The sequence below is a fragment of the Fonticula alba genome (genome assembly GCF_000388065.1).
Source record: "Fonticula alba strain ATCC 38817 unplaced genomic scaffold supercont2.3, whole genome shotgun sequence".
Taxonomy (NCBI): Eukaryota; order Rotosphaerida; family Fonticulaceae; genus Fonticula; species Fonticula alba.
Genome location: NW_009242973.1, coordinates 506,558 through 516,472, shown reverse-complemented (window position 1 = coordinate 516,472; position 9,915 = coordinate 506,558). Strand labels below are relative to the sequence as shown.

General features: G+C 69.8%; 4 protein-coding genes across 4 annotated transcripts in view; 1 reads left to right on the top strand and 3 right to left on the bottom strand.

The window, feature by feature from the left end:
* Positions 1-587, top strand: part of H696_01917 (CMGC/MAPK/P38 protein kinase) — a gene marked incomplete at both ends in the record, with an annotated part of 2,910 nt that extends 2,323 nt beyond the window's left edge. Inside the window, one exon of the mRNA XM_009495818.1 lies at positions 66-587. Within this exon, the coding sequence (XP_009494093.1) occupies positions 66-587 (522 nt within the window). The remainder of the gene's footprint in view (positions 1-65) is intronic.
* Positions 588-1,001: 414 nt separating this feature from the next.
* H696_01916 (30S ribosomal protein S30e) lies at positions 1,002-3,085 on the bottom strand. The gene is made up of 3 exons (XM_009495817.1): positions 2,915-3,085; positions 2,104-2,194; positions 1,002-1,575 (listed from the first exon to the last, which is right to left on the bottom strand). Exons 1-3 carry the CDS (start codon positions 2,915-2,917, stop codon positions 1,442-1,444), a joined length of 228 nt encoding a protein of 75 aa, XP_009494092.1. The 5' UTR covers positions 2,918-3,085; the 3' UTR covers positions 1,002-1,441.
* A 1,343-nt stretch (positions 3,086-4,428) lies between these two features.
* Positions 4,429-7,013, bottom strand: H696_01915 (hypothetical protein; the record flags this gene model as incomplete). Its single annotated transcript, XM_009495816.1, has 2 exons — positions 4,429-5,493; positions 5,544-7,013. The coding sequence occupies 2 exons, from the start codon at positions 7,011-7,013 to the stop codon at positions 4,429-4,431; spliced, it is 2,535 nt and encodes an 844-aa protein (XP_009494091.1).
* Positions 7,014-8,324: 1,311 nt separating this feature from the next.
* Positions 8,325-9,915, bottom strand: part of H696_01914 (hypothetical protein) — a gene marked incomplete at both ends in the record, with an annotated part of 4,821 nt that continues 3,230 nt past the window's right edge. Inside the window, 5 exons of the mRNA XM_009495815.1 lie at positions 8,325-8,440; positions 8,579-8,761; positions 8,921-9,127; positions 9,308-9,522; positions 9,650-9,883. Coding sequence (XP_009494090.1) covers positions 8,325-8,440; positions 8,579-8,761; positions 8,921-9,127; positions 9,308-9,522; positions 9,650-9,883 — 955 coding nt within the window. The remainder of the gene's footprint in view (positions 8,441-8,578; positions 8,762-8,920; positions 9,128-9,307; positions 9,523-9,649; positions 9,884-9,915) is intronic.

Sequence of the window (9,915 nt, the reverse complement as noted above, 5' to 3'; positions counted from 1 at the left end):
CCTACGGGCATGGCTGCAACGAGGCCCGACTGACAGTCTCCCGCCCGCCGCGCCGCCCCCGCCAGCCGACCGCCCACGAGCTCCGGGATCGGTGGACCATGCACTCGCGACATCTCACCTGCGACCAATGGCGTGCCCTCATTTCCGAGGAGGTGTCCGGCCCCTGCTCCTCGGTGGAGTCGTCGGCCCGGCGGGCCCGGCGTGGGCTTTCGATCTCCCGGCCCGAGCTCCTGCCGGAGGCCCTGCTGGCCCGGGACAGCGGGTGGCAGCCGGCCGCGGCGGCCCCACCGCCGGGACAGCCGGCGGCCCCCCCGGGCCCCGAGCAGCACCCCCGGCCCCTGCTGGCCGATGGTGGGGGGGGAGATCCCCACAAGCGCCTCGACAGCGACCCCCTGCAGATGGGCCGCTGGTCGGAGGTGGTGTCCGACGACGGGACCCTGGCCGATGTGTCGAGCGCCGGGCAGGGCGGCACCAGCAGCGAGGAGTCCATGCCCCTGGGCCGGCGATCGGCCTCCGGCGCCACGCCGCTGCCCGCCGCGCTCCTCCCCTCCCGGGGCGAGGGCAAGTGGAAGAGAAGGGCCAGATGAAGGCCCTGCGGGCCGGCGGGGGGAAGGGCCAGGCCGCCGCATTGGGTTAATAGACCACCCTTAACTCGCATGTGTTCTGGTGCTTCGGGCGGTCGGACGAGCGGCCGCTCCCCTGCGGCTGGGTTCTGCCACGGGAGATGCCGGGCGTCGGCAGCATGCCCGCCGTGCTGGTGGGGACTTTTCCTGAACGGACGGACACACACGCACAGCGCGACGGGGCAGTAGGCGTGTGCTGCGTGCGTGTGTGTGGCGCCCCCTCCACCCACCCAGCTCCCTCTCGGCCCCGGCACGTCCTCCCTTTTGCTCGAGGCTGCGCACACACACACACACACACACATGTCCCCCCCCTCGTCTCGGTCCCTTGGGGTCCCCCCTCTTCCCCGGCGAAAAAGGCGAAAGCAAGAGAAAGGAGGGGGAGAAATAATGGTCGTATAGTGCAACACCGAAGTGTGTGACAGGAGGAGGAGAGGGAGACGCACAAGTGTGTAACCACCCCCCGCGGAAGGGGGGGGAGGTGAGAGGGGGGAGGATACACACATATACACGCGCGCGTCCCCTCCCCCCGCACCACTAGCGGGGAGAGAAGGGGTCGCACAACACTCCGCCACCAGCCAGGGGAAGCGGAGAGGGCGCGCGCGCGCGCGCACGCCCGCCCCTACAACACCGCCACCCCCTCCCCCCGCCCGCGCCCACCCACGTGCCAACGCCGCGCGCGCCTTTGGGGAAAGGGAGAGGGACGAAGCGCACGGGGAGAAGGGAGGAGCGCGGGGGCCGCCCCCCCCGCAGGAGGCGCGGCCGCCAGAGGGAGGGGGGTCACACAGCAATCAGCTCAAGGATGTGTGACAGAGGCGCTTTTACTCGGTGCGGGGGGCGGAGTTGGCCTTGCGGAGAGCCTGGATGGCGGCGGTGTTCATGCGGGGCTTGACACCGGGGATGGTGACAGCGTGGACGCAGCGGCGGTTGTAGAGGACGCGGAGGCGGGCGCGGCCTGGAGAGAGAGAGAGAGAGAGAGGAGGGGAGGGGGAAAGCACGCGGCGCGGGGAGGTGTCAGAGGAGGTGGGAAGACCCCAACAGGGGCGGCCGCCGACACGCGGCAAAACACGGGGAGAGAAGGAGAGACAGGAGGGCAGAGCACGCGCGCGCGCGACTCGCTCTCCTCCCCCTCGGCGCGCGGCGCCGGATCAAGGAGGGCGTGTGCATGGCGAGGGGGAAACGATGCGAGGAGGAGCGCACGCGCGCGCATGGACACGGCCGTGCCAGCGTCTCCCCGCGATCGAGGGAGACACGGCACACGGCCAGAACACACACGACGCCTGTCCCTCGCGTCCGTCACCCCCCCCTTTCTCCATGTGTTGATCCGGTCGGCCCCCCTCTGGGCGCGCCCCGAGAGGACAAGAGGAGAGAAGTGCACCGGAAAAAGAGAGCTGCCCCCCTCGGCCCGGCGCGCGGGGGAGCAGTATGCGAAAGAGCGACACAGGAAAAGGAACCCGGGGGGAAGGGGGAGAGAAAAACGCACCAGTGAGGGGCTTGGGCTTGTCCTCGGGGTCGACCTTGGGGGTCTGACCCTTGACCTTACCGGCACGAGCGAGCGAACCGTGAACCTTACCCTGTTGTTGTCGTCGGGGGAGGGAGGGAGGGAGAGAGGGAGGGCGCATGCGAGCAAGTGAAAAAAAAACGGTCAGAGGGCATTCGCGCGTGCACGAGGGGCGATGGGTGGCCCCAAGGAAAAGGGAGGTGATGTGCGCGTGTGTGTGCGTGTGTGTGTGTGCTTCGGATGCAGGGGACATCCGAACAAGTCGGGGCCGTCCCCCTGCTCCTCCTGGCAGCGCGATGCCTGCTCCGCCCCCGCCTCGAGCCTCCTCATCATCGGAAGGGCCCCCCACACTCGGGGTCCTTCGGTCGGCCTCTCTCCGCCGGGCCGGCCGCACACCGCGCGCCGAGACACGCATGTGCCTCCGTTGGTCGCCTGGGGGAAGCGGCGACAGCCGCCTCGCAGCAGCGCCCCATGCAAAAGGCAATAGTTACCCCATGCACGGGTGACAGAGCAGGAGACGGGAGGCGCCCCGGGCGTGATAACGGCCGCCGGCCAACCGGCCGACCAGGCGAGGGGGGGAGGCGCCGCCCGGCGCGAAGCAAGCCGGCCGCCAGGCGGGGCAGCGGGAAGGCACACCGATGGACGAGGGGAGGGAGAGGAGGAGGAGGAGAAGGAGGAGAGGGGAACACGCGCGCGCCGGCGGGGAGGAGCGGGGCTGGTGTGCATGCATGCGAGAAGCAGAGAGGGGGGGGGGGCATCATAGGGAGGAGGGGGGAGGAGGCGAAAGGCATACCATGATGAAAAAAGAACCACCGAAGAGAAATCAGATGGACAATGCACCAACAAAATGAACTTGATGCAGAGAGGGATCCCCCTCTGCCGGGGAGGGGTTGAAAAAGCCCCAGAAAAATCCCCAGACAGAGCGCCGGCGACCAGGGCAGCCGGCCCAAGGGGGGGGAGGAGCACACCCAAGCCGAGTCCCCGGAGGGGCAAGCCGCGCACGGGGCCGCAACTGGCCCCCCTTCTTCCCCAGCCCCGCCGCGGGGCCGGTCAGGGAGGGGGGGGGGGGGCCGCCGCCGCCGCTGACCCGCGTCCGCCCGACACACCGGAGAGACACCCGGAAACATGGGAGAGGTGTTGTCGTCGGGTGCGGGGGCAGCCAAAAGAACCGCCACACGATGCCGGCAGCCTCCCTCCCGCAGAGCGCACGGCAACCAGCCCCCGCCCGTCGAAGGGCACCCCGCACGCGCGCGCGGCGACGGTCTGGCACTGTGCGTGCGCGCCCCTCGGCACGCGCCCCCGCCCCGTCATCCCCTCGAAGGACCAAGCGTGGCCAACGGCGCCACACTCATGAGACCCGCCGGCCGGCCCCCGGACGGAAACGACACACACACACACACACACACACACGCACGGGCACTGCCTGCAGCCTCATGGGGCGGAGGGCGTCGTGTGTTTCACCCATGCACGCACACACCCACACACGCGCGCTTGACGGTGACGCAAGGGGGGCAGGCAGCAGTCCACCCTTTTCCCGGGGGGCCCCCGCCCTGGGAGCGAAGGCCGGCCCAAGAGCAAGGGGGGGCGGGGGACAGAGCACAGGGACGCCCGACGAACCGCTGGCCAGCATACAACTTCCTTTTTCGGTCCCGAAGTGAGTATTTTTTATTCCCCCTCCATACATCTTGGGCGCTGCCCCGCATATGACACCTTGTTCTTCCCTCCTCCAACACGAGACATGCACACACCGTGCGTCCCAAGCGGGGAGATCGAGGCTCGGCTCCCGTTCGCGCCGCGCCCTGCACGGGGCCCGGGCCGGGGGTTGCCGCCGCCACAGCACAAGGCCCTCTTCCCGCGTCAGGGCAGGGTCGCGCCCATTTTTGAGTACCTCCGCGTGTCGCACACATGATCAAGGCGTAGATTGTCGCATGGATCTTCAGCACGGATGGTCTGTAAGCCTCTTGCCGGCGAGGGCGTAGAGGCGGCGGAGGAGGCGGACCGTGGTGAGGAGAAGAGGGGAGGGGGGGGGGGTCATCACTCGTGCGTGTATTATTTTAGAGGGCACCTGAGGGCGTATATTGCGTGCCCCTGCCGGCCCCCGCCCCCCCCCCGATCGCCCCCGCGGCCCCCGAGAGGGGGAGGCACAGGCGTCAGACTCCCGGAGGAGGGGGGAGCCGGAGGGCGCGCAATGCCCGCGCCGCGGCCCAAGGACAAACATCGTGGTCGGATGCTCCTCCTCCTCCTCCCGGCTCTCCCCCTTTCCGGTGAGAGACGGGAGGGGAAGGAGGAGGGCGCGCGAAAGCCAGGTCAGTTGTCCAAGTCGTCGTCCACTTGGAGGAGGCCGGCATCAAGGCGCTCGGTGGGGCGGCGCCCGGCACTCGGCAGGGCCCGGTGATGGGGCCCCGCCGGCGAGGCCTTGGCCGCCAGCAGGTGCACCCGACGCACGGCCTCGTACGGCCGGCCGCGGTAGTCCAGCAGGAACCCCTGCACCGTGGCCATGGACAGGCGCCGGCTGGGGAGAGCCCGGGCAAAGCGCCCGGCCAGGGTGGTCAGCTCCTCCTGCGAGAGGAGACCCTGCTGGGTGGGGCGCGTGCGGTCCGGCCGGGAAGTCCGGCCGCCGGCCGCGGCGGCCGACCGCCGGACAGGTCGGGCCTCGTCGCCCCCCGGCACCTGGTCCTCTTCCTCCTCGGCCTCGGCCTCGGAGTCGGAATCTTCACTGTCCGAGGCATACACCTCCAGGATGCCGGGCAGCTCGCCGATGGCCGACATGTCGGAGTCCGAGTCGGATTCCGCGCCGCTGGCCGGGGGGGCGGCCATCCGGGTGCCGGCATCCACCGGGACCGGCAGCTCGGCCCGACGCCCGGCATAGAACCACCGGAACATCTTGCGGATTTGCGACCGCCGGGCATGCTCAAAGACAATGACATTGTCCACGCGCCCCGGGCGCACGAGGGCCGGGTCCAGGCGCTCGAAGTGGTTGGTGGTCATGAAGACGATGCGGCCCTCCGGCGCGGCCAGGCCATCCAGGGCATTGAGCAGATCCGACAGGACCAGCCGCGAGCCGGACCCTGGGTCTGGCCGGCGGCGGCGAACCGCCGGCATGGGGGTCGTCTCTTGGGCATCGGCCCCGGGGCCGGGCATGCCGCCGGGAGTGGCCGCCCCGCCCGTGGCCGGGTCATCCTCCACCGTGGCATCGCGCATGGCCGCGTCAATGTCCTCGATCACCAGGATCGAGTGCTCCGGAGCCGAGGACAGCAGCCGTGTCAGGTCGCCCCCGGCGTCGGAGCCATCCTGGCCAAAGCCACAGGCATTCAAGTTCAAGATGCAGATGGGCAGCCGCATGACCGAGGCAAAGGCCATGATGGTGCTGGTCTTGCCGGTGCCCGGGGGCCCATGCAGCAGGTACCCCGCCGGTGGGGCACACCGCAAGCGGCATACCACTCGCCATCGGCCAGGAAGCGCTGGGCATTCTCCACCAGCCCGGCGAAGATGCGCCGCGGCAGGTGCAAAGACTCCGGCGACCGGGGGCGCCGGCGGCCGAGGCAGTCCCACACGGTGTTGACCGCGCGGCGCTGGTGCGCGCTGCCGGCCGGCGACGGCCCGGTCACCTGGCCCCCCAACGACCGGGCCACATAGATCTCCACCAAGGGCAGGGTATCCCGGAAGAGGCCGGCATGCAGGCGCCATGCCTCGGCCAGCAATGACCGGGCAGCATGGGCCGCGCGCCCGTCAAAGCGCAAGGCCCGGAGCTCGATGGCCGCCGTGCCCTCGAGCGAGGCCGACCCGCCGCCCGGGCCGCCGATGCCGCCCGGGCCACCGGCCGACCCGCCATCCGGCCCCAGGGCGAAGTTGTCCCGGGCCGGTGTCGGCCCGATGTCCGCCACCCCGAGGGGCGGCTGCCCGCCGGGCATGCTGAATCCCAGCCCGGGCCGGGCCCGATGGGAGCCGCCGCCACCGCCATCCCCGGGGCCGGTGGCCACTTGCGGCGACTGGCTGTCGATCAGGGCCGCCGTCGGGGCGCACTGGATCCCCGGCGGGACGCTCACCCAGAAGAGGGTCCCCTCGTGCCACACGCGGAAGGTCTCGCGCGTGTGCGCCACACTGACCAATGTCACGCTGGTCACATCGCCGGCCAGGGTCCGGGCTTGGGGGCGGCCGCCGCGCGATGAGGCCGACCCCGGCGGCCCGACCGGGCCGGCGCCCCCGGGTCCGCCGCCCATGACGGCCGGCTCGTAGTGGAAGCGCCGGGCCTGGGTGTGGCCATGGTGCGAGAGCCAGGTCACCAGGGGCCCGTAGTAGAGGGTCCCGCGATTGACGCGCACCGTGGCCGCGGTGCCGCGGGCCATCAGTGCCAGCGAGGTGCGCTTGGCCCATTGCATGATGGACCCGAGGGCGGTGGTGGCCGCGGCGGTGGTAATCCCGGCCAGGGTCAGGGCCAGTGACGAGGCGAACACATAGGAGGAGAGGGCCTGCGACAGGGAGTCCACGAAGGTCCGGGAGAAGTTCCCCACAAAGCGCGCCATGGCCAGCAGGGGAAGCAGCGCCAGGCGCCCGGCAGCCAGCAGGGGCCCGGTTGTGTCGGCCCCGGGCCCGGTGGCATCGGCTCGGGGGCCGCGCGCTTGGCAGCCCTCCGGCTGGCCACCGGCCGCCGGGGGGGGAATGCCATCCGGCTGATCGGCCCCGCTGGCGGCCATGAGGAAGGCCTGCTGCTGGTGCGTGGCAATCTGAGCGACCAGATCATCGGGGCTGCTGCCCTTGGCATGGCCACTCAGGACGCCCATGGCCGCGGCGGGGTGGTGCTGGCCGGCGGTCATGCCGGCCAGCAGGGCCACCAGCCCGAGCAGGAGCAAGCCCGCACGTAGGGTCCTTCGCATAGAAGTGCTGTGATGCATGGTGTGAGTTTGTCTTTCTGTGTGCCCATCTTTCCGTGTGTGTGTGTGTGTGTGTGTGTGTATGTGGCCAGTAGCACGCACGGGCTTGTGTCCACGGCAGCAGGTGTGCGATCCCACTGGGCCTTGTGTGTATGGGGGGGTCTGTGTGCTCGTGCTCGCGAGTGTGCGCGCTGCTCGTGGGTACGTGTGTGTATGTGTGCGCGCGTGCGCGCGAGAGAGAGAGAGAGGGACAGGGAGATGGAGGGGGGCAGAGAGGGGAGGGGGAGCAGGGGAGGGATCTGACAGGGACGATCTGTACTGGGCGGGGGGGTCGATCGCCGAAAAGCCGCCGGGCACGCGTCGACCCAAGGCCAGCCCAATCTCCCGGCTGGCCGCTGCAAAGGCGGGGACAGTCTGCCGTGGTCCGGGCGCGCGCGCGCGCGCGCCCATCGTGTGCCGCCACGCCCTCCATCCGGGCACCGCACGCGGAGGCGCGCGGCCGACGGCCCCCTCCGCGGCCCCACAGGAGGAGGGGGACCGGGCGGGCGGCGGCTGCAGTCAATAATGACTAGTGCGGGCCTCAGGCCGCCCCGTGCACAGGGACACCGGCGCCTGGCCCGCCGTTGCCACGGCCGTCGCCGTTCCTTCTCCCTCGTTCCCCCCCCCCCGGGGGGGGGGGCGGGGGTTGCCGGGCCCGGTCCGGGGAAGGAAGAGACGGTCATGGCGGATGGTGTCGATTCGTTGGCATATATGGAACAGGGACGTTGCTCGCACTGATTGGTTGGCCTTCCTGGACGCTCCAGACCGCCGGGGGGGCCTCGGCGACCGACACCCCCGCCCCCCCCCCCCCGTGTTGTGTGGCGAGAGAATGCGGGGCCCGGCCAGCGGCACCGGCGTTTCTTCCCCCCCCCTCCCCGAGGGTGCACCCTCCCCTCCCCCTCTTGCCACTGCAACTACCACGGGCATTTCCCCCGGGCTTTATTCCCCCCCCCCTCGCCCCCCGCCCGCGGAGAACCTCCCTCCTGCTGGGCTTCTCCCTGCGCCCCGGCACCCGGGCATGTCTACTAGAGTGGCTGTGTGTGTATGGAAAATATCAAGGACGGTGTGTTCGAGGGGTTGACTCGAACTGGAACAGGGGGAGGGGAGCACGCACACGTGTCATTGGTATGCGGCTGGGAGGAGGAGGGGGGAGGAGGAGGGAGAAAGAGAGAACGGGAAAGAGGGGCGCGCAGGCGTGCGCATGTCCCCCCTCCTTGGCCTCCCAGGCCCCCCCCCCCTCCGGGCCGCGGCGCAGGCGAAGGGGGCGCGTCCCCCCTGCCGGCCACCACCGCATTAGGACTTGGGGGGCGCAGTGGAAACAACGATGTTCTTGTAGACGGCCTGCTTGGTGCGGCGCATCTTGTTGGCAAAGACCGGGGCCTTCATCGAGGTGTTTTCTCCGTTGATGACTGCCGCACGACAGAGACACGCGCACGGGCAAAAGGGTGTGTGCGACGGGAATGGGGGAGGAGGGGGGTCAGTCCCAGTAGGGGGGGGGGGGAGATCGGCCTGCAAAAGAGAGAGGGGCGAGGGGCCGGAGCACGCACGCTTGGACAGGACCACGTTGCGGAGGAGCTCGGGGTTGCTGCGCGAGTAGACGTAGGAGTCGCTCAGAGGGGGACTGAACGGAGCGACGTCCTGCTTGCAGACGCACGAGAGCGAATAGACATCGGTCTCGTCGCACGGGTTCTCCGGGTCCGCGACCTTGGCATCGACCACCAGGATGACATCTGGTACCGATGCGGCCAGGGACGGGGGGGGGGGGGGGGCAGCACGCGTCAGGATACAGGGCGATCGGCGGCATGATAGACGTGCGTATGCACAGCCGGTGGCGGCGGGGAGAAGGGGAAGAGGGAGGGAGAGAGGGGGACAGGGGTCGCCACACGCACGGATGAAGTCCGACTCCACGGTGGACGGGATCCAGGGCTCGGTGCAATTCTCCCGGTACACCAGGATGCAAATGTCGTTGCCGATGTGGCGCTTGCGCTCTAGCTGCTGACGGTCGGTCGTGCGGTAGGGCAACTCGGTGGAGGTGTGGAACATCACCTCCAGGTCCTCGTACACGGTGTAGTAGGAGTGCGTGCCGGTGGTGTTGACTGGTACACGCAGACACACACGCGCGCGCGCGCGTAGGAATGTGGCAAATACGCGTTGTCAGTTGCGGGGCATGGTGTGGCGGGAGGAAAAAAGACGGCAGCACCCCCCCCCCCCCGTCCACCCCTGCCTCGATCAGCGGGCGGATGGATGTGCCAGGCAGGGAGGAGCCGCAGACGCACCACCGCTGACATCCAGGCCGGCGCGGAACTTGGACCACCCGCTGAGCTCAATCCGGTCGGAGATGACCGACATAAAGCGGTTGAAGGCCGGCGATCCGTGCTGGTTGCTGAACATGTCCTCCTCGGCCACCTGGCCGTCCTTGACGTAGAGGGCGCCGAACTTGTAGGTCCGGATGTCCTGCTGGGTCTCCAGCGTGGCCAGCTGCTTGTAAAGGCTGGGCCAGACCGGATGCACAGGGCGGTCAGAGGCGTGTCGTCAACGGGCAGCGGCCGGCGCGGGCCGGACAGGAGGCACAAAAAGATCCCCCCCTCCCCCCCCCCCTCTCCCGCCCAAAGACGTACGCTTCCTTGTCCTTCTCCTTCTCCACCTCGTAGAGCATTTCCATTTCCGAGAACTTGGGGTCCAGTGCGCGGACCAGCTGCTTGGCGCTGATCTTGTTGCTCATGAGCGAAGTCTTCAGGTACGAGGCCGGGAGCATGATCAGGTCATCGCCGGCCGGAGTGCGGAGGAGAATGCGCAGGAAGGACGCCGGCCGAGAGAGATTCAGCCCGGCCAGGGCGTCGCTCGAGGGGGAGCTGGTCACCAGCAGCTGGCCAGTCGAAGCGGA

Coding starts and splice junctions, on each gene's coding strand:
- H696_01916 (XM_009495817.1), bottom strand. Junction 1,576..2,103: donor CAAGCCCAAGCCCCTCACTG/GTGCGTTTTTCT, acceptor CTCTCTCTCCAG/GCCGCGCCCGCCTCCGCGTC.